General features: G+C 43.3%; 2 protein-coding genes across 3 annotated transcripts in view; one reads left to right on the top strand and one right to left on the bottom strand.

The window, feature by feature from the left end:
• Nucleotides 1–5,144: 5,144 nt before the first annotated feature.
• Nucleotides 5,145–17,493, top strand: KIAA1191 (KIAA1191 ortholog). 2 transcript variants are annotated; one of them, XM_006884373.1, is made up of 9 exons: nucleotides 5,145–5,263; nucleotides 5,992–6,099; nucleotides 6,350–6,438; nucleotides 8,882–9,060; nucleotides 12,061–12,187; nucleotides 14,211–14,335; nucleotides 16,655–16,761; nucleotides 16,945–17,087; nucleotides 17,197–17,493. In XM_006884373.1, exons 3-9 carry the CDS (start codon nucleotides 6,411–6,413, stop codon nucleotides 17,403–17,405), a joined length of 918 nt encoding a protein of 305 aa, XP_006884435.1. In that variant the 5' UTR covers nucleotides 5,145–5,263; nucleotides 5,992–6,099; nucleotides 6,350–6,410; the 3' UTR covers nucleotides 17,406–17,493. The 2 variants fall into 2 exon arrangements, with proteins under 2 accessions (XP_006884435.1, XP_006884436.1); XM_006884374.1 differs by lacking the exons at nucleotides 5,145–5,263; nucleotides 6,350–6,438.
• Nucleotides 17,494–19,147: 1,654 nt separating this feature from the next.
• The window catches only part of SIMC1 (SUMO-interacting motifs containing 1), an 85,034-nt gene continuing 82,206 nt past the window's right edge, over nucleotides 19,148–21,975 (bottom strand). Inside the window, exon 12 of the mRNA XM_006884431.1 lies at nucleotides 19,148–19,386. Coding sequence (XP_006884493.1) covers nucleotides 19,148–19,386 — 239 coding nt within the window. The remainder of the gene's footprint in view (nucleotides 19,387–21,975) is intronic.

Here is a 21,975-nt window from a genome sequence, read left to right as displayed (position 1 = left end):
GCCTTGGGTTTGAGTGTCAGTTCTGTTACTGAGATACCTGAGAGCCTTCGTTTTCTCTACTGCTGAATAATAAAACCACATTGCCTCCAAGTCAGTTTCCGCTTACAGGGAATCTCCACTAGGTTTCTAAGGTTGTAAATCTTAACGAGAGGAGAGTCTCCATCTCCTTGCCTTTAGAGTTACTGGTGGGTTTAACTGCTACTTGCTATATCATCAGAGCTCCTCTGGTGCTGAATTTCTCTCTCTGTTGTTGAGGTTGGAACCGACTCCTAGCTGACCCTCCAGTGGGTTATCAGAGGCTGCTGTTGAATAGTGAAACGACAGTTCCTGAGCTCTGCTGTGTGGAGTGGCTCACCTGTGTGATGGTGATTAGAGAATGAATAGAGCTCAGAATGAAGATCCCAGAAATGCAGATGCTCCTTGCAACTAACCATTCTAGTGACCAAGGTCCTGACTGCTGACAGGAGTGGGTTTTTTGTTTGTTTGTTTTTTTACTCTTTGTGCCCCCACTACGCAGCCTGAAGAATGACTTCCGCGCGTGTTTGGCCTCTTCAATGTTACCTGGGAAATGGCGGGGAGTTCTATTACAGAAACTTATGTTTTCCATTAATTCATTGTTGCACTTTTCTCCTTGACCACCCCTCTCTACCAATTCACTCTTCTCTTTGAAAAGTAAAAGAAAAATTCTTTCATTGTTGTACAATCTCTCCCCCTAAGTCCACTCCACTGTGCAGCCTTCATTCTGGACTCCTGACAGGAGCGTTTTGCAGGGCTTTCTGGAGTTAAGGCTTTTAATTGGCCAGGGAGGATAGAGGACAAGAGGATAGTCTGTGGGCATTAAGAATATTCCGACTCAGTGATCTGTGCGATAGAGCAGAACTGCCTTATCGTGTTTTCAAGGCATGAGTCCACCTGGAGGCCCTCCAGCTGAGGACTAGAAGCCTTCACAGTCAAACCATTAAAAATCTAGTTGGCTTGCTAAGACGATTTGCTGGGGAGCCCTGGTAGCACAGTTGTTATTGTTATGTGCCATCAAGTCGCGTGAGACTCATAGCGACCCTATGTACAAGAGCCGTAAATGCCATTCTATCCTGTGCCAATCTCGCTGTCTCAAACACATTCATTCCCACCACTCCACTCACAGAATCGATCCATCTTATCGAGGGTCTTCCTCTCCTGTGCCGTCCCTCCACTCTCCCAAACATGATGTCCCTCTCCAAGGACCAGTCCCTCCTCGCAACATGCCCAAAGTATGTCAGACGAAGTTTCAGAATCCTTGACTCCAGGGAACATTCTGGTCACCCTCTCCAGGACAAACCTGTTTGTTCTCCTAGCAGTCTATGGTATATTCAACACTCAAGGCATCAATTCTCTTTCTATCATCCCTATTCACTGTCCAACTCTCTGATTCATAGCATGTAATTGCAAAGACTATAGCCTGGATCAGGCGCACCTTAGTCTCCAGCCTGACATCATTGCTCTTCAGTACTCCTGAGAGGTCCCTCACAGCTCACTTTCCCAATGCAATTTATCTCCTGATTTCCTGGCTGCTGTTACCAAGAGCGCTGACTGTGGAGCCAAGCAAACGAAAACTGTTAACTATCTCAATCTCTTCACCATCCATACTGATGCTGCCAATTGGCCCACAGTAGTTTAGCATTTAATGCTAATGGAAAAGTTCAAGTCTACCAGCAGGTCAATAAGAGAAAAGCCCTGGAGGAGGTTATCTGTGTCTATAAAGATTACAGCCTAGAGCTCTGTTGGCCTAGTGGCAAGAAGCTGCACTGCAATCCAAGAGGCACATGATTCAGATCCACCAGATGCTCTGCTGAAGAAGAAGGAGGGACAATCTCCTCCTGTACCAGTAAGATCTGATTTGACGGTACACACACAAAAATAATAACAAAATAAAAATTAATAAATAAAAAAAATTTAAAAAGATTCTAGAAAAATTTGTGAGACATTCCACTCTATCATAAAGGTTCATCGAGAGTAAGGATCTGCTGGAAATCACACAACAGCAACAAAGGGATTCAGGCTTCAGAAGGCCTGGCTTCCCTCCAATACCCCAATTTGAACCTGCTGCCATAGAGTTGATTTCCATGTACAGCAACCCTACAGAACAGCTTAGAAATGTCCCATAGAGTTTCCAAAGCTGTGAATCTACAGAAGCTGGTGGCCTCATCTTTCTTCCAAGAAGTGGCTAGGGTCTTTGAACTGCTGACTTTTTTTATTTGTAGCTGAATGCTTTGACCATTATGACAATAGGGCTCCTTTGACACTCATTTAAACAGGAAACTTTCACAAAATTGCCGGGGTTAAGGAGTTTATTAGTCTGATCTTGGAAGAAAATAGCAATTTTCTCACCTTACCATATGCCAAAGCTGATACACTTTCAGATGTGAGTGCCATAAAAACTAGGGCTGAAGTTGTTTTTGGCAGAAAGTCAGTAACTTCCAGGAATGGTCTAAGTTTTTTGTAAGAGGACAAGTACGGAACAAGGTGATCCCTGCGTCTGATTTCTAGAAGGGTGCCAGGGACTCTTTCTGCACCCCTTCCCTTCCTCGAAGTGGCAGCTTTGGTTCCATAGAGGTAAAATCACTACGTATTTTAACTGTTTAAAATGACCAAAGAAACACAAAAGATTTACACGACATTGTGCTAGCCAAGAACTGATTCTAGAATTTAAGCTGTTAAATGTAGTCAAGTCAGTTCTGACTCCTGACAACCCTGTGTACAACAGAGACGCTGCCTGACCCTGCACCATCCTCACAATCATTGCTGTCCTGGAGCTGGTTCTTGTTGTGTACCATCCAGTCGGAAGCGACCCACAGCTGACCCTCTGGTGGGTTTTCAGAGGCAGTTAATCACATGAGAGGAGATTGCCCATCCTTCTCCCACAGAGCAGCTGGTAGATTAAAACTGTGTATTGCAGCATGGCTTCTTGCCAGTAGGCCAGCAGAGCTCCATCCAGCCGTAGTCACTGTCAATCCATCTTGTTGAAAACTTTCCTCTGTTTTTTTGCTGGTCCTTTACTTTTCCAGGAATGGTATGGACTAGTAGTCCTTTCTGATGACATGTCCAAATTACTGGTGTGCCCTAGTGCTGTTGTCGGCGAATGGCACTCAGTGTTAATCCTTTCTATATGGAATTATTTTCTGCTTTGATTTTTTTGTTGAGACCGTGAGTTTTTCAGTAGAGGAAAGCATCATGAATGAAATGAGAAATAAACATTTTTGGCATAATATAGATTTAAAAAATGTTTTATATTGGTTTGCATACAAACTTAATATACATTATGTTTCTCACTTTCCTTAATAATAGATTTTGATATGATTAGTAGGACACATGTCGCCAGGTGCTGGGTAGGATTGGTATTCAGATTTACAGTTATTCAGGCCGCCACCAGATGGCAGCACGCCTAAAAGTGGGAGAGTCATTACTTGCTTGATCCGGGCTGTGTTGTAAACCATTCGCTATGGCAAGAGTCAAGTGTGTTTTAAGAGATTTGAGGTTGGCTCAGGATAGGGAAAGGTTCAGAAACATTGTTCATAGGGCCGCAATGTGTCATAGTTGATGGCACATAAGAACAAGAACAGCATGCATATGAAAGCTGGACAATGAGTAAGAATGACAGAAGAATTGATGCTTTTGGGTTATGGTGTCAGAGAACAGTACTGACTGTCCCCATGGACTTCCAAAAGAACAACCAGATATGTCGTGGAGAAAGTGCAACCAGAGTGCTCTGCTCCTTAGAGGCAAACTTATTCTTACACGCCTTGGGCATGTTGCTAGAAGGGGCTATACCTTGGTAAGGGATGTCATACTTGGAAAGGTGGAGGGTCAGCAAAAAGTGAAGGAAGACCCTCAATTAGATGAACTGTGAGGATGGCAGAGGATGGGACAGGGTTTAGAGCTGTTGTTCAATGAGTTGTGCTTGACTTGAATGCACTTAACAAAATTTGCTTGCTAAATCCCAGAGGAAAAAATATTGGTGTCATCAAGTCAGTTATGACTCATAGCAACCACACAGATCTGAACCTTGCCAGCCTCACAGACTCTGAGTCCATTGTTACAGTCACTGTCAATTCATCTCGTTAAGGATCATGCTTCTATCCCAGTATGTCTTTTTCTAAGGCCAGGCTCCTCCTAATATCATGCCCAAATTACGTGAAGCTGTATGTTCTATGGATTATGAATCTTTTAAGCAAAGTATTCTCTTGGTTTTCCTGACAACGTTCAAATGCTGGGCTGGAAATGCAAGATCCCTACCCTAGCACTCTTTTGATAGTAGATATTGTCCACCTGCCTTCCTTTCTTCAAATTTGTTGCTTTGTCGTACTTGTAAACTGCTAAGTCTTTTAGGATGTTATGTTGGAGCTGGTACTTCTCCAAGCCTCATATGCCTTAGCACAAAAGTGGACTAATATTAAGTCAACTTTATAGGGAGTCAAGTGTTGTTTGTGCTAGTAATTGGAACTGACTAGAGGGCAATGAGTTTGCTTTGACTCTGCCTGACCCAGCTGTTCTTGGAAGAGTCTTTACTCTCTCTCTCGCTCTTTTTTTTTTTTTTTAAGTTGCCCTGATATTTTAATGAAATTTTATGTCTGTGGGAAAGATTTGTTAACTCTCCATACATTGTTCTTTTATGGAATTCTCTTTCCTCAAGTTCGTTTTTGGACCAAGAGAACATCATTATTAAACAATTGGCTACTCTCTCTTTTCTTGCAATTCTTCCCCCCCCTTTAATTGGTCGAAGCGATTTCATGTCTCTGAAAATGTCATGAAATGGAAAAATTGGATGAAAAGAACTCGCTCATTGCAGCCCATTTTTTTGCGTGTTTTGGTTTTAGCTTTGAGGGTGTTATTTTACTGTGTCATCTGCCATCATCATTTTCCCTCAGTCTGTCAGGGACTGTAGCACCTGAGCAACACTTGGGACGTGGCGGTGGAGAAATCCACGGAGCCCCTAAGGCGGCCTACCAATTGTGAACTACAACTCCCAGCATTCCCAAAGCTCCTACCAGCTCAGGTCTCGCGAGGAGCGCCGCAGTTTCCGGAAGCTTTATCCTGAAGGCCGCCGGCAGCCAGTGTTTGCAGGTCGTTGTGTTCTGCTCTTGTCGGTGCGTTCTCGGCACCGGCAGCGCCATGGCTTGGGTCCGAACTGCACTACAGCGTCTCGGGAGACGTGGGTCCTCAGAACCTCTTTAGTGCCGGAGTGCAGGCCGCAGGGAGCCCCGCGGCGGCGGCGACGGAGGAACAGGTGATCTGACCAGCTGGGCCCTTCCTTTGCTTGGTCGTTCTCCCTCTGGTGGGCGTACAGCCTCCTTTCTTTGCCCTTTGCCCCAGTCAGAGCGCGGTCGGACCTCCTTTGCCCCTCTCAACCCTTTAACTGATCTCACTTTTGCCTCTTCTCTTGGATGTTGCTCTTGGAGCCCGGGGTCTTGCCCATCTCTTCCTGGGACAGGCGCAGCCCCTGCGGGGTGGGGGGTGGGGTGTCTCTACTTCTCCTCCTCCTCCTCTGCTCTCGGGAAGGAGATGGCTGTTCCCAGGCTCTGGCCTAATCTTAACTTTTAGCCTCTCGGCAAGAGCACAGGGTCAGACCTAGTGGTATTTTTATCTATGAAGGAGAGAGATCTGAGGGTGGGCTTTGAGGCACTGGAAGGGTGAAGAATGCGCCCTGGACCGGGAAGATGGCTAAATACTGCTTTTTGTAACGTACTATAGTGAACAATTAAATTTAAATTAAATTAATATTTATATTTGCCTTTTAAACCATAATCAGAATAGAGAGTCTTGTTTTAACTCCGTGTAAAATGAGTTTGCGACTCTGACCATAGACAAATCCTTTCCTATGACTGAAGCTGTTTGGATCCTGAGTCTTTGTTTTAAAATGTAATGAGTATATTAGCTCATTTTCAAGGTTATCATAGTAGAATGGATGACTGTGTATGCAAGACTGTACAAATGCTGGTTGTTTGTTGTTATTAGAACCCCTGGATGGACTTTTCCTGGGACGCTTTGCTAACTTGCAGCAGCTGGACCATGTTCCTCATTAATATCTGTCTGTCAGCATAATCGTCACATCATTTCACTGTGGTAAGGTGACTGTCACCAAGTAAAAAACCTTGGCCATGTTCCCACAAGTGGAACTCAGCCACAGGTGTGGTGAGACCTTGGACCCTTTTGTTTCTCCCCCCCCCCCAGCCTGTTTGTCATTCATTTATTCGTGTGTGTGTTTCAGCTTTATAAAACAAGCTGTAAACCCTTGTGTGCCTGTCCAAAGAACAGCTTTGGAGCTATTCTTTGATATTCACCAGAAGAAAATGCCCTTTGTTATTTTTATTAGGTGGCAGGGACTCAGCCCTGGAATTCTATATAGGAAAAGCACCTGGATCCCAGTCTTTTCAATGGCTTCGAGACAATCAGAAGTACCTGGTAAAAATCATGCTTTGCCTTTACTGTTTTTAGCTAGAAAGAGACCACTTTGTCTGAACCATACGGTTGCTCTCTCTGCTTCTAGGCAAGTGTTTCAATTTCACAAATAAGCATAGGTAGTTAATTTCCTTGAAAGATTTGACAAATTTATCACTTCAGCACAGGTGATAGAATCAGAATTCAAATGAGTTGTATTTTACAATGTGTTCTTTTGATTAAACTGAGCATCTTTTGTTGTTGTTGTGTGACAATGGAGACAGAGGGCTGGGCCCAACGGCTACTAGAATGCTCTGGTTTAATGACAAGTTGAATTTAGTCCTAAAAATGTGTTATAATAACAGATAAGGAATCTAGGTCTATGTAGAAAAAAACCCTCAGTCATTGCTGTTGAGTTAGAACTGACTCATGGTTGACCCTTCAGTGGGGTTTTGGAGGCTGTAAATCGCACCAGAGGAGACTGCCCGTCTTTCTACTGTGGAGCTGCTGTAGGGTTTCAGAGAGCCGCTACCTCACTCCCTACACACCCCACCACCAGTGCCTGCTCAGTGGGTAATGGAGTCATTCGTCACTTCTTGGACTGTTTCATGGGAAGGGCAGATGATTTTGAATTAAATTAGAATCACTTTAATTTCTGATTCTCAGTAAAGATGAGCCTATTCCTTACAGTTGCTGAGATGATTGAATACATAAAGTGTGAAAATTTGAAGTAGACCTAGTGATTTAATCCTCAGTTTTTTATTTCTGTCACCAGGGAAGCTCATATTTCTTAATAAAAATGAGCTGACATCATTATGATGAAGATGATGATGAAGATGAAGGCTGTTGGGATAGAAGGACTCTGGGTGGTACAGTGGTTAGATCCTCAGCTGCTTACCAGCTCAGTCAGTGGGACACACCAGCCCCTCCAGGGTAGAAGGTTGTGAAGGTTGTGGCAGGCTTCCTTGGTGAAGATTTACAGCTTTGGAAACTCTATGGCATGACTTTCCTCTGCCTTTCAGGGTCCCTATGAGCCAGAATTCATTTGAGAGCAGTAGGTCATTGGAATGACGGACAGGTCAAGGCTTTAAGATCTTTTTAAACATTGCTCCCAAATTAGTGGATGAATTGAGAGATGGAGTGAAAGAGGGCTCTCTGTGTTTCCCAGCGTGGCTCCATCTCCAACATCAGCTTGTGTTTTAGTTTGTCTTTCATTGGCATAATTATCATAAACTACCTGTGTCCATTCTAGGTTTGCTTTCCTTAGCTGAATGCTCTGTCTGGAGAATTTGGAATGTCGTCTGTAGGGTATGAGTACTGGCATCAGATTCAACTTACAGTCCCTACCTCACACTTGGTTACTGACTGGTGTTGGACAAGTCACTTAAGATCAGTGCCTTAGTTTCCTGAACTGGCAAATGGGAAGAATTGTTTTTTTATGAGGAATGTAAAGGGCTTGGCCAGAAGAGGTATTTAGTAGTTATTATTAGTGTACGTGTGCCTTGAGAAAGAATTCATATACCTAGAAATTCACCCTTCCAGTGCACAATTCTGTGATTTTTATGTTTTTAAAAGGTTGATTGTCATTACAACTACCTGATTTGAGAACATTTCACCCCACTAAGAAAAACCTTATGCCCTAGCCCCTGTCATATGATTTCTAGCTCTAAGCTATGATTGTGTTAGTAATATGAGTAAGGATAGTAATGATTGTCTGGTCCTCTTACTGTTTGACTAATAGATAAAATGAAGTGTGTTTATTTGTTTTGGACTTTGCCAGTGAGGTTGGTTGATTTCTTGTAGAATGTGGAATTTTAGCAATAGGAAAATGTCAGGTAGAACCTGGATATCAGTTGTAATGTAAAAGGATTAGCAGTCCGAACAAAATTAACTTGCTCTGGCATAACCAGGAGCGAATGCCCTTGAAGTCGGGTGCCACGTACCAGCAGGCATGTGGCCTGTGTTTTGTGGGAGTGGATATCACCAGCTCCTGTGATGGAAATTAGCTCTGTTGTTTAAAGAGGAGACTCTGGACTGCATGTTCTTTGCTCTATTTCTTGTTAAAGTTCTCTATTCTTTTTGAGGTAGGATCGACATAGGATTTTCAGTGAGATGCTGCTTGGAACCTCAGATCACCATTATCTGTGAACCTGGACATATCACTTCACCTCTAGGCCTTAATTAGCTCATCTGCTAGATGAGAGCAAAAAATTCATTTGTTCAGTGAATCATTTTATCACTTCATATCCTCAGTTGAATGTTGTCCTGATCCATAAAACTGGATTAGTGCTGCTGCTCAGGTTGAAAGAAGAAAGCAGAGTGGCAGAGGAAGGGATTAGTACTAGTTCTTAATTTGAACGAATTGTCTTCTCACAACAAATTTCAGAGCTTTTCTCCCTGCAGATTAACTTGAGGCAACTAGGATGAAGTTTCCTAAACCCATCCTGACGGGTATCTTTGTTCTTAGCTCTTGAGCCTAGTGGGCCTCTAGGCAAGATGTCCCTCCCCATCGGGATGTACCGCCGGGCATTCAGTTATGACGATGCCCTCGAGGACCCAACGCCCATGACTCCTCCTCCATCAGACATGGGCAGCATCCCCTGGAATCCCGTGATCCCAGAGCGCAAGTATCAGCACCTCGCCAAGGTACCTGGAACCCTCATTGCCTCTGGCAAACCCAACCCCTTCTTCTCCCTTCTGTTCCCAAGCCTCCAGAGAATTGGGCAGCAACCACTCCCTGTGTATGCTTTTCATATCTTAGTTAAAGGTGGTGTGTCTTTTTTCTTGTTAATTCAGGACTGGAATGGACAGGAGACTCTTCCCTAGCTCCCCAGTTCTCCTAGCATTAAAACCCAATCTCCTTAGCCTGGCTCATAAATTCTGCAAAATCTAGACCCTCAGCATCCAGTGATCTAGCTATGTGGGGTACCTCAAACTTGTACACTCATTACAGTATTCTGCCTCTAAGAGATACTGCCCTGTTTCATACTGCCCCGATTACCTGTAATGTTTGCCGTCTCCATCTGTTTACAACCCACTCCTTTCCACTCCCATCTGCCTGGAGTCTTAGCTTCTCTGGTTTCCCTGACATTGCTCTTCCCAGTGAGGCACCCACCTCTCTCCCTTTGTGCTTCTCTTTGTGCCATGGACCCTGCATCCTGATGCACTCTCTTGCCTTCTTTGTCCTTAGAGGCAGGGGCCATGTCTAATTTTGTTTTCTATCTGTAGTATCTAAAACAAAGGGTTGACATAAAGTAGATTTTTTTTTAAGTTCCATGAATAATTGGGATAAAAACTGGCCATTTCCAAAACACATTTGCACTTGTCTTGAGGTCGTTCTCCTGTCTTTCTCCATTTGTTCTCTGTAATAGTCACCTTCCTGATAACTGCACCCTTACTTTACTGCACATGCATGTACTACAGCAGTTCTTTTTCTTTTTTTAAAAAAATTTTTTTTATTTTATACTGGTTCATTTACAAAGTTTGTATACATTGTTTTTCACACCAAATCTTTCCCATTTCCTTCACCCCTGCCTCCCAGCAGTCCTTTTGTGAGGTTTGAGTTGCTAGATACTTGCATGCTTGCTGCATGCCTCGTCTTGAAGCCTGAGCTTTCTCATTTCAGGGACTCTGTTTCTGTCCTCTGCCTCTTCAGCCACAATAAGTGCAAGAAGAGTGTACTGTTGCCAAGTTCAGATAAGGACATTTAACCTGCATCTAGGGTTTCACTGAACTTTGAGCTGCCTGGTAGCTCAGAGCCTGACGAGAAGTATGCAGCAAGCATCTGCAGAAACAGACTGGTTTGAATTCCAAGTAGTCTGTGGAACCACTGTGACCTTGGCCACACTTCACTGTGATGCCCAGTGTTTTCATCTGTGTGGTGAAAACAATTTACCTCACAGAGAAGTCGTGGGGATTAAAGAATAGGATTTAAAGGCTTGGTACCTATTAGGTGCGTAGCTGATATTTTTGACTCCTGGTTCCCATCACAACTTTTCCCTTGATAGAGCTGCACTCAATCTTTTCTTTTGAATGAGCTCTCCTGCCCCTTCTGTGTAACTCTCAGAACATGGTGCTGCTTACTAGGAAAGCAGCCCGTAAACTTTGGGGAAAATTTGATCCAGTTAGTTGCTGGGGAGAAAATATTCTGTGTAAAAGTGCTAGGAGGAAAGGACCCTGCAGCCTTCTGTGCTGCCAGAGCAGGGGACACAAGGGACAGAAGTAAACAGGCAAGGCCTGGCCCTGAGGGCAGTCCACCCTCCACTTACACAGGCGCTGATATAGTCACAGACGGCTTTTGGTTTTCTGCTTTGAAGCAGCTGACAGTTTGGAGCAGCTCTTAAAGGAACACTCAGCTGGACTCAAGACATGTATTTGTTCTGATGACACATGTGTTAGGAGCCATGTGTTGCCTCCCATAAGATGAAACAGGTTCAAGTTAATTTTATTGAGAGAAGTCACAGCTGAAAAAGAAGTCCTGTTTTGTTATGGGGAGACATAGCACTTCAGAACTTCCCTCTATTCCCTTCCCACCTTCTTGTTCCTTTGATGAAGCATTGAACCAAGAATAAACTGCTCTCCTCCCTACCAGCCTGAGTGTAGTATGGAGACCCCTGCCAGCTTGCTCTCACATTAGTAATTAGAAAGAAAGTGGATTTTGATGGGTTTTAAGAGAGTATTGCTTGAACCGTTAACAGTGTGCTCAGGATTAACATCACCTGGAAGGTATTGTAATATGTATGAGTCATTCTGGATTCTGAATTGGAGGCTTCAGCGAGGTAGGACCCAGTGTGTGCTTAACGAGGTCTCCAGATGATTTTCATGCTTAGTGAATGCTCAAGTAGCAAGGAGTTCTGGTGGTATAGTGGTTACGCACTAAGCTGCAAATGCAAAAGGTGGATGGTTCAAACCTACTTGCCACTCGGGAGAAAGCAGTGGCAGTCTGCTCTTAAATTTATGGAAACCCTGCCTTGTCTTATAGGATGGCTGAGTTGGATGGCAGTGGAGTTAATGGAGAGCAAATAAATAAAAATTGTAGTACAGTGCTAGTAACGAATTATGAATAACATTGAGAAGATCTTAGAACAATTAATTATGCTCATGAAAAACCTAGACATAGACGAAGTAACAATATTCTGAACAGAACATGCTAGCTACGAGGCCAGTACTTAACAATAGGAGTTTCTCCTGTAACCTTATAGACATGATAGTAGGATGTTTTGGACACAGGCTGGACATGTATTGGAGCTTCAGAATCTAGCATTTTCATAAATTCAGACTATTTTTACAATGTCCTCTTCTGTTATGACTTGCAAGATATGAGTAAAATACCTATTCAATTAGATAGAAAGGACCAAAACCTCTTTTATTTCCTCACCAGATTAAATCCATTGTTGTCAGCCAGTTCTGACTCCCACACTCTATCAGGTTTCTGAGGTTGGGAAGATTGCCCATCTCTATCCCTTGGAGTAGCTGGTGGACCCAAACCACTGCCCCTTTAGTTAGCAGCCTGTGGCATTCTCTACTATACCACCAGAGCTCCTGTCAGATTAGAAGCCACTTCAGTAACTTCTTCCAGAGGGAGTGTGTGTGTTTAGGTGAGTGACTCCCTTGCCTGATCCAGTACCTCCTTCCCCTCTTGCACAGGTGGAGGAAGGAGAAGCCAGTGCATCCTCCTCTGCCATGACGCTGTCATCGGCCTCTGACCGTGTGGACAAGGTCCCAGTGGTGAAGGCAAAAGCCACCCATGTCATCATGAGTTCTCTGATCACAAGTAAGCACTCTTCACCATCAGAATAGTGAAAGCGCGCGGGAAGCAGTTCAGACGTAAGCATTCTGGCTTGAGGTGATTCTGCAGACACAGTGCCTGAGCACCCTCACTGTTCTCACTGTGCCTCTTGTTCAGGTTGGCTGCTGGATCACCTCAGTGTTGAAGCCCCATTTAGGTTGATTGGCCTTTAGTGTGATCCCACTATTTTGTTGATAGCATCTTTTTTATACATTTGTTTATAGGGCACTGGGTTGTTAGTTAACTGCAGTACCCTTTATAAAGTTAGGAGTACAGTACCTAGTTGGCAGGTCCAGGTGAGGATTGAAAGGAGAACTGTATCAGCATCGGGCTCAGTGCCAGGGGTTGGCAGCTGCTGCTGTGACTGTTGCTATGAGAGAAGGTGTCACCGTGAAGCACCTCCAACTTGCCTTGGTTTGTTGTTGTGTTTTTTTGGTTTTTTTTTTTTTAACGGCTTAAAACTAGTCCTTGAGAAGAGGACCGAAGGTCAAGTTTGGTGTCTCAAGCACCTTTAGGTTTAATGTATGATTTGTTGTCCTAATGAGACCTGACACAGAAGACCTTATTATTTTTTTACAAAAATCTTATAAGTTCATTAAGCTTGTTTCTGGGGCCCTCCTGACTGCTGAGAGAAGCCACTGATTTAACAGATTCACTTCTCCCTGGGTGGCATTTGTGAAGTCAGAAGCCCTTGGCCTTGATTTGTTGAGTGAAGTTCCTTTATAATTAGTTAATCCATGAACAAAAAGCTCAAATCCTTGATGTATTTTGTTCAGACTTAAATGTACCATTTGAAAAAGCATCTGCTGCTTGCATTTTGTAAGCTTTAGAATGTGTGTGTTCCAAAATTCTAGTGCAGTGATAGAAAGCTTAGCCATTGTTCTTTTAGCACAATATAAAGTCTTTATTGACATTCTCTGCCAACAGTATAGAACTTTGCAGATAACCATTCATATTTATTTGGCTCATTTGCTTTACATATACGTATTTTTCTTTATGGCACCAGCAGTCTTTATTGGTGGCTACAGAGAGAGAAGGGGGAACAAAATAGCTCCTGCTTTTGAGCGGCGTCCCAAGTCTTGGGCTGTGAACTCTGAATATTACATGTACATATTTTTATATAATTGCAGATAACTGTTGCTAGACCATTGTGGCTTTCCCCCCCAATTAAGTCTTTATATTAAACAACAACAAAAAATAATAGCTGCATATAACATCCTATTATTGTATTGGTGTACTATTATTCAGTAAATCCTTCCTGCCAGTAGGTCTTTGAGGTGTCTGCCTATCTCAGACCCTGATATCTATGTATATGCCTTCCCCCCATTTTATTTATGTTGGTTGAAAGGAGAATGACTGAGTTATGGAAGACAGCAATGCCTTGATTTTTGGTCCCTTTGTACATAGTATATATACAGAGTAAGCAGAGATTCAAGCATCGGTCATTGTACATTCTAGCTAACTTACTGATGGTGAGAAATCAGGGCAGATTGAACTGAGTTTGAGTGTGTGTGCTGTGCCAGGCCCTGTGATAGGTGGTTTCAAATAAAAAACAGGCATCAGTTGGCCATGTTCCCGGAGGTTCCCTGTGGTGTCTGTTTCCTTGGTACCCTTTAGCCTGATTGGCCTGTTCCACTTAATTAATGATGAAGATAGTTAATCTCTCTGAGAGAACTTTATACTGGGGAATTGTCAGTGTTTTTCAGTGTCTCCTGCCTTTCCATGTTGCATTTCTAAATGTAGAGACAGTGTTGGATAAGAGGAATGGAAGATGTGGTCAGCTAGAGGGTCATTCATCTGGCCCCATTCTTTAGTGAGATGTGAAGGCAGGCATTCTACTAGTTAGGGAAGCTCTGTGGGCTCAGGATTACTGCTGAGATGCCTGTCTCGGGAACCTCAGACGGATGTCAGCAGCATCTCTTGCTTTTGGGGAGACTATGTGTTGTCTCTCCATTTGTGAAAGGAGAAGGAAATGGGCATGACTGTCATCTCTCACCTCTGTTCCCAGAACAGACTCAGGAGAGCATTCAGCGGTTCGAGCAACAGGCAGGGCTGAGAGATGCTGGCTACACACCCCACAAGGGCCTCACCACTGAGGAGACCAAGTACCTTCGAGTGGCAGAAGCACTCCACGTAAGCTTGTTTCTCAGGAACTTAAAAACAGAAGTTCATCATTTATTAAAGACTTAAGACATGGCTGGTTTAGAGGTTACCAGCTCAGCCACTTGGAAGCTGTGGAAGGTGGTGGGGAGAGAACTGGGTAAGGATTTTGAAACTGGTTTAGACCTATGGTGGGACTTCCTGGCCGAAGACCAGAGCTTTCTCCGTAGTTCCCACTGCTGCATTTATAATTGGTGTCTCTGTTTTGCTTATTTCTGGTAAGGAGGATCAGATGAGGTCACATGTAATGTGTGGGAGCACTTTATGATCACAGAACAAATGGAGGTAATTTTGTATACACTGATGGACTTAGGAAGAAAGGACTAGATATCTTAGTAGAGATTTAGTTTAGAAAAGGTACAGCTGCAACAATGAATGAGTGGAAATTCAAGTTCTCTATAGACTTTTGTTGAAATCTCAATTAAAAGAAAAGATAAAAAAAGGGTATAGCATGCTTTATATGTAATTTTTTAAAAAGGAAAAATCTATGGGGTTCTGGTAGAGGTGGGCTTGAGAAAGAGTCAACATGTCTTTGGCAAGAGATTTACTATATCCTTCTCTGGAAGAAGAGAAGAAAAAGCATCTAAAAAATATTGACTAGTTCAAAGGCTTTCTTTATGGATGTAAAATGGCCAGGTTGCTACAAGATTACCACAGTTCCCAGATGCTAGATGGTTCTGTGTTGGTGGTCAGCCCACAGGAGGCTCCCACAAGGTTGTTCATTTAGAAGAAAGCAACGCTGATGCTCTATACAACTTCCTGAATTTCTATATTCAGTCATTGCTAAGGAAGCCTTACCAAGATAACATGATAACATCTCATTTTTTGGTAAAGTATGTGGCACTTACTTCTGGTGTCAGTTTTTTCAATAAAGTTTTGATTATGGGCAAAAATCCCCCCTCTTGTGGAACTATAGTGTTTGTATATTAATTTCTAAAATTAGAAAGAAAAGCTACTTTTGGGTTAATGATGGCCAAATTTTTGAGTCAATAAAATAATTTCAAAGAACTTTCAAGGAATACCACTTCATATTGAATATGCTTCATGATTTATAAAGTTCTTGCATTCAGTTAATCTTAGCAATCTCTGCATTGACCCCTTGAGGTAGCTATTATTGCCCATGTTTTATAAATGCAGATAATTAGGCCCAAAGTCTCATATGTAGTCAGTTAAACTGCCTAGATTCAGCAAGTCCTACATGCCCTATTTCCTACTTATTTCTTCCCCTTATTCCAAAGTTGTCAGAGATTTCTAGTTCCTTCCGATATCACCAGGCAGCCACAGCAGGTCATAATCAGGTGTGTGTGGGGACTTCTCGTGAAAGCAAAGCACAAAAGGCAGGAGAGGATCATGCAATACAGCATCTGAGCATGAGAGGTGGGGAACACACATGATAACAATCTCATAACCTGAGAGCAGTGATACTTTCCCACTTACATGTTGTAATTAGCATCCCTGATTAATCTTTGCACAGTGAGTTTATAAAACGGTGCTGTGGGGGATCAGGGCTAGGCCATCTCTCAGGCAGGACAGAAAAGGGGCACTGCCAGTCTTTGACACTCAACTGAGAACTCCCCAGGATAGGGATTAGTAGCATTCCAGTTGAGCAGTTCACCCTACTTAGTGACCCACTGACCTTGGTTGGCCCACTTTCTGACACTTGGCCACAGGAGTAGAGCATAAGCATGGCTGAAATGCTTGATGTCTGCGACTAATTGTTAACTGTCAGCTGCTGTAAGCGGATATGTTAAATGCTTGAGGAAAGTTCACACACTTGATCCTTTGGAATGTACGTGGGGCTAAGTGGTGATGATCTATCTAGGTTTGTCTCCCTCATGAGGCTGCTGGTTGTCTGCACTGCTCTGTAGACTCAGTGTGACTGTCAATGAGAGAAAATGGGACAGCTTTAATTAGAGAGGAAGAGCACGGCCGAGTGCTGGCTCTGAGAGTCATGGGAAAGGCAGCAATTGGACCTGGCAGGACAGCAGAGGTCAGGGCCCTGTGTAAAAAGGCCCGCAGGACTGGAGCTCGGGCTCTTCCCAGGGCTGATGGGTGAAGGTGGGGAAAAGCACTTTTCTGAAAGTCCAAGCTTAGTACAGTGTTTAAGTACAAAGATGCTTGATATATATAGTAGAGTGGATACATGTTTAAAAGATGGAATTCCATCAAGTGTGACAGAAAGAATTTTTTCTTTGCTAATCCAGACCTTTCCTGTCATACCCAAGTGGGGCTGTTCTGTACCTTGTTTGGGTTGCTCTAATGTTGAAAGCCTTCCCCTTTCTATCTGAACAGAAACTAAAGCTGCAGAGTGGAGAGATCACAAAGGAAGAGAAGCAGCCTGTGTCCGCACAGTCGACACCAAGCGGCAGCCCCCACTCGTCCCCTAAGCAGAAATCCAGGTGGGAATGAGCTCTGGCCTCAGGTGTGAGGAAAGCCATGTGTGTGGGACATCACCCAGGTCTGAGCCTGTAGTTTGAGAGGGAGAAGGGACAGTGGAGAGTCCTCTCCTTTTGGGCTGTGACATTTCTGGAAGATTAGGAAGAGGATAGATTTGGATGTCTTTTATTTTTTCTCTCTCCCAGAGGCTGGTTTACTTCTGGTTCTTACCCAGCCTTACCTGGCCCAAATTCCATTGTCATGGATTCTGGAAGTGGGGATAAGGACAGAAACCCATTAGATAAATGGAGCCTCTTTGGACCAAGATCCCTCCAGAAGTCTGATTCAGGTAAAGCAACTCCTTCAAAAGAGAAAGCTGAGCCAGGCATCTTACTTTGCACACTGTGTGCTGGGACTTGATCACCAGTTTTAATTTGTTCTCTGGTTTACTCTGCTAGGAGGTTTTGCCACCCAGGTCTACAGAGGAGCTCAGAAGCCCTCCCCGATGGACCTCATGCGTGCACAGGCCACCCGGATGGCCGAGGACCCAGCAGCCTTCAAGCCGCCCAAGATGGACATGTCAGTGATAGAAGGAAAGAAGCAAGCACCCCGAACCCATAACCTCAAACCCCGTGACTTGAACGTGCTCACGCCCACTGGTTTCTAGAATTTTCTGTTCTAGGGAATCTGGATTGAGGGTGTCTTTTCCTTTATACTCCTTTACCTTGGCTCTGACATAGGAAAAAGTTATATTTTTTACAACAACCTGTTAAATCAAGGCTAGAGCTCAAATCATAATTGACTTTTGAGAAACATTGGTGCAAAGCTTGTCCTTACTGTGTGGAAGAAGCCATTTTGTATGACATTAATTTAGACTTAAATTCCAGCAGTGATGTAACAGTGATGCTATTTTCCTTGAGACATGTGCTTTAATCATGGCTTCCTAGGTAACTGTTATTCCAAACTCCAGGCTTCTTGATTGCTTTACCATAGTCAACCAATGTAAGCGTCCGCACATCCTGCAGTAGAGATATTCACTGTCTAGGTGACACACCCGGCGCTGGGCTGGTTCCTTGTTCTCACTTAGCTGGTTAGGACCCGAGGATTTGGACAGTTAAGAGCTAGACCGGTGCTGAAACTTGCCTTTCCTTACCTTCTGGTAGATCTGTTCTGTAGCCACTTAATGTAGTCCCTCTTGGGCCAGTTCTAGGGAGAGAGACTCCTTTTTCATGTGTAACACAGAGCAAAACACTAGTCTTGCAAATTCTTTTTTTCACTTTAAGATTAATTCCAATTTGGTTGAAAATGTGATTAGAGAGAAAAATCAGTGTGTTGGTTTGATATTGATGTTAATTTTTTATTTTTTCAAAGTGCAGAATATTGTAACTACAGCTAGATTATAGCCTTGAGGATTTCCTTGTTCAGCCTAGGGCTCAAAATCACTTTTTCCCTGGGAGGTGTAGATGAAAGAAAAATTTCTTTATAAACGCATTTTCACCCCCAGTGAGTCATTTCTACAACTTGAGGAAAGGTAATGTTTATTGCTACCCTTTGTGTAGGTGTTTAGTTGAAAACGATCTCAGCTGCTGTTTTGGGTTTGGATGTTGTCTCTGTACGGAGCTGGCCTTTCTGTAGAGACACCCTGCAGTCTAGATGACGAGAACAATTAATTTATTTGCCACCTCTGTTATGCTTGTATCTCTTGTTTTGACAATAAAATCCTTATGACTTTCTCAAATGCGGACAGCTGAGTTTTTGTCTGGCTCAGCGGAGCTGTTACATGCTGCCTGTTCAGTTAGGGATCCTAAGTATGGTAAACTTGGTATTTTGAAAAGCCATTTTCTTTTTTTTTAATTTTATTATTATATCTTTTTAACAGCAAATTATTTGTAACAAACTTAATCCTGTTTCTTCCCCCTCTTCATTACATTAGGTCCCAGTAGACTGACCACAAAGTCAAATATCATGTGTTTGTCCATCAGGCAAAAGGAAGAGTCTTATTGTCTCCTCGAGAAACAAGTTTCAGTGCCCTGAATGACAGGGTGCTGATGTCTAGCATTTGTTCAGCAGAAGGATTCTATTTTCACATCTTAAATGGAATTGTTTAACATAGTGCATATACTATTACCTGTTTCAAAAAAAGTATAGATAAATAATTTATTAAAAAATATATATACACCTTATATATTTAAGCCAAATCTAAGAACAGGCTAATGTAGGATTATCAAAAGAAGCCATTTCTAAAGTTTTAAAGTTATTAAAACCTACAGATAAATAGGATAGGCTTGGTCCTGCAGGATTTTAAACTACTTTTCCTACTTTGAGAAGAGAGAGTTCAGGAGGTATTCTTGGTGCTCTGTGCTCACAAAGCCCTCAGGAACTGCTGCCGGTCTTTGTAGAGGTCTTTGCTTAGGGCTCGTCATCAGGGTTCAAGTCTGCAGCAAAGAGGAGCAGGAGCTTCAACAAGTGCACTTTGTTTTGGAGCTGAGGGACCAGGGGCTCCCCCAGGATCTGGATGAGGCGGCTGCGGAAGGCCTCAATCTGTTTCTCCACATCCACCACAGTGATGTCATCCCCTTGCTGGGGCTTGGCCTTAATCCTTTTGATGATTAGGTCTTTTCGGTCAATCACTGAGCTTCGTAAGTGCTCTGTAAGGGAAAAGATCAGTTGAACTGCCTTCTGTTAAGATTTAAGATGGAATCCACTTTTGGTAGGTCTTAAGTGCAAATTAAGGAATCAGTATGAACTTGCACTTTAAAAAAACCTCAAAACAACCGTAACCTAGATTTTTCATCTGAAAGGGCCTCAAAGTAGAGACACCAGGAACAGGCAGGACCCTCGAGCACCCAGGTTTTGGTTGCTAAATACTATTCCCATTCATTAAAAGGGAACAATTTTGGGAGAGGGAAGAAAGGTTAATTCTAGGACCAATGCAAGGAAATTCCAAGGTGAAACCTGACTTGACAAGAAAGTGAGGGGTGCTTTACTGCTAGGATAGGACACGGAGCCAGCCAGGGTGCTCCTATTGACCACATTTGGACAGCTTGTTTATTAAAAAATAACAAGAATGGATTGTAACAAAAGTGTTAAAGGGGTGGAGGCAGTAACCTTTCCAGGTGGCCTGTTAATAAATGTAAAAGAAACATTCAATTAGAAACCTACATTTTGCCAGTAATAACCACATTTTAACCACTAATAGATGGTTTAGGTAAGAGCTATTGATAGATGTTAAAATTTGAGTGAAAGGCTGAATAGGATATTTATGGTCTCAGAATTTTACTCTCAGGATTAATAACAGGAAAAATAAAACCTGGCAGTGGAGAAAAATAAGTTTGGAGAAATTAAACAACATTGATAATGGGACCAAACTTGATGTTACTGCCTCATCTAGGAAGAAAAAAGCCTTTCTACCAATCTTAATATAGCTACTGAAGAGCACTAGTGGCTTAGTGGTAAGGAATTGCGCTGCTAACATAGACACAGTTTGAATCCCCCACCAGCTGCTCTGTGGGCGAAAGATGGGTAATCTCCCATGTGACTTAGTGCCTCTGAAAAACTGCTGGAGGGTCAGCTATGGGTTGGTTCTGACTAGATAATTCTTAACAATAGCAATGTACATAGATGTTTTTTGAAGCATCCAACTTTTTACTTAGTACCCCAGCCAAACATCCAATGGACTGCCTAAAGAACAATTAGGTCCTGCAGAGGGTGCAGCTGGAGCGCTCTTTGGAGGCAAGTGATGAGGCTTCACATACTTCAGGCATGTTGGTAGGAGGGGCTATTCCTTGGAGAGGGGATGTGATGCCGGGAAGGGTGGAGGGTCAGCATGGGAGAGGAAGACCCTCAAACAGGTTGATTGATGCAATAACTGCCACAATGAGCTCTTGTGTGTCAGGAAGTGTGAGGATGGCACAGGATCGGATGGGGCTCAGATCTGCTTAGGTTTGTTACGAGTCGTACACAGCACCTAACAACTACTCCCGCTAAGTCTGTACTGAGCTCTATAGTTTGTTGTTACATGCCATAGAGTTACTTGCAACTCATAGTGACCCTGTGTACAACAGCGCTAAACCTTACTCTATTCTGTGCCAACTTCACTGTCTCTAACACATTCCCACTACCCCAATCACTGAATCGATCCATCTCATGGAGGGTCTTCCTCTCCTGCGCTGTCCCTCCACTCTCCCAAACATGACATCTCTCGCCAAGGACTGGTCCCTCGCAACATGCCCAAAGTATGTCAGACGAAGCTTCAGAATCCTTGACTCCAAGGAGCAGTCTGGTTTAACCCTCTCCAGGACAAATCTGTTTGTTCTCCTAGCAGTCCATGGTATATTCCAACACTCTTCTCCAGCACTGCAGCTCAAAGGCATCAATTCTCTTTCTGTCATCCCTAGTCTCTCCAGCTCTTTGATGCATAGCACACAAATGCGAAGACTATCGCCTGGATCATGTGCACCTTAGTCTCCAGCCTGACGTTGCTCTTCAGTACTCTGGAGAGGTCCCTGACAACTGACTTTCCTAAAGCAATTCATTGGTTGATTTCCTGGCTGCTGGTACCAAGAGTGTTGACTATGGGAACACCAAGCAAATGACAACTGTTAACAATGTCAATCTCTTCACCATCCATACTGATGCTGCCAATTGGCCCAGTGGTGAGAATCTTTGTTTTCTTGATGTTGAGCGTCAAACCATATTGAAGACTGCAGTCCTTGACCTTCTGCAGCAAGCGCTTCAGAAGGTCCTTAGTTTTAGCAAGCAGGGTTGTGTCATCTGTATAACGCAGGTTGTTGATGAATCTTCCACCCATCCTGATGCCACAGTCTTCCTCGTACAGCCCAGCGTCCCAGATGATCTGTTCTGCATATACATTGAAAAGGTACAGAGACAGAACACATCCCTGGCAGACCCCCTTCCCAATGTGGTGTCTCCTTGCTCTGTTCTGATGACTGCCTCTTGGTTCAAGAATAGGTTTTGCATTAGCATGATCAAGTGTTCTGGGATTCCCATTCTTTTGAGAGTCAGCCACAGTTTGTTATGATCCACATAGTCAAATGCCTTTGCATAGTCAATGATGCACAGATAGACATTCCTCTGGTATTCTCTGCTTTCAGCTAAGATCTATCTAACATTAGCTATAATATCCCTAGTACCATGGCCTCTTCTTTTTTTTTAATTAATTTCAATGAACATTTACAAAGATTTTGAATTTCCATTCATTGATTGTTGCACTTTTC

This window comes from Elephantulus edwardii, unplaced genomic scaffold (genome assembly GCF_000299155.1).
Source record: "Elephantulus edwardii isolate Elephantulus edwardi_28Jun2011 unplaced genomic scaffold, EleEdw1.0 scaffold00033, whole genome shotgun sequence".
NCBI classification, from domain to species: Eukaryota; Metazoa; Chordata; class Mammalia; order Macroscelidea; family Macroscelididae; genus Elephantulus; species Elephantulus edwardii.
This window is presented reverse-complemented; position numbering and strand designations above follow the sequence as displayed.

What these genes read in the sequence shown, in the direction of transcription:
- KIAA1191 (XM_006884373.1), top strand. Translation starts at nt 6,411, where the DNA reads ATGGCTTCGAGACAATCAGAAGTACCTG. An exon ending in CATGAGTTCTCTGATCACAA is followed by an intron (nt 12,188 to 14,210) that starts GTAAGCACTCTT and finishes CTCTGTTCCCAG; the next exon opens with AACAGACTCAGGAGAGCATT. An exon ending in GAGTGGCAGAAGCACTCCAC is followed by an intron (nt 14,336 to 16,654) that starts GTAAGCTTGTTT and finishes CTATCTGAACAG; the next exon opens with AAACTAAAGCTGCAGAGTGG.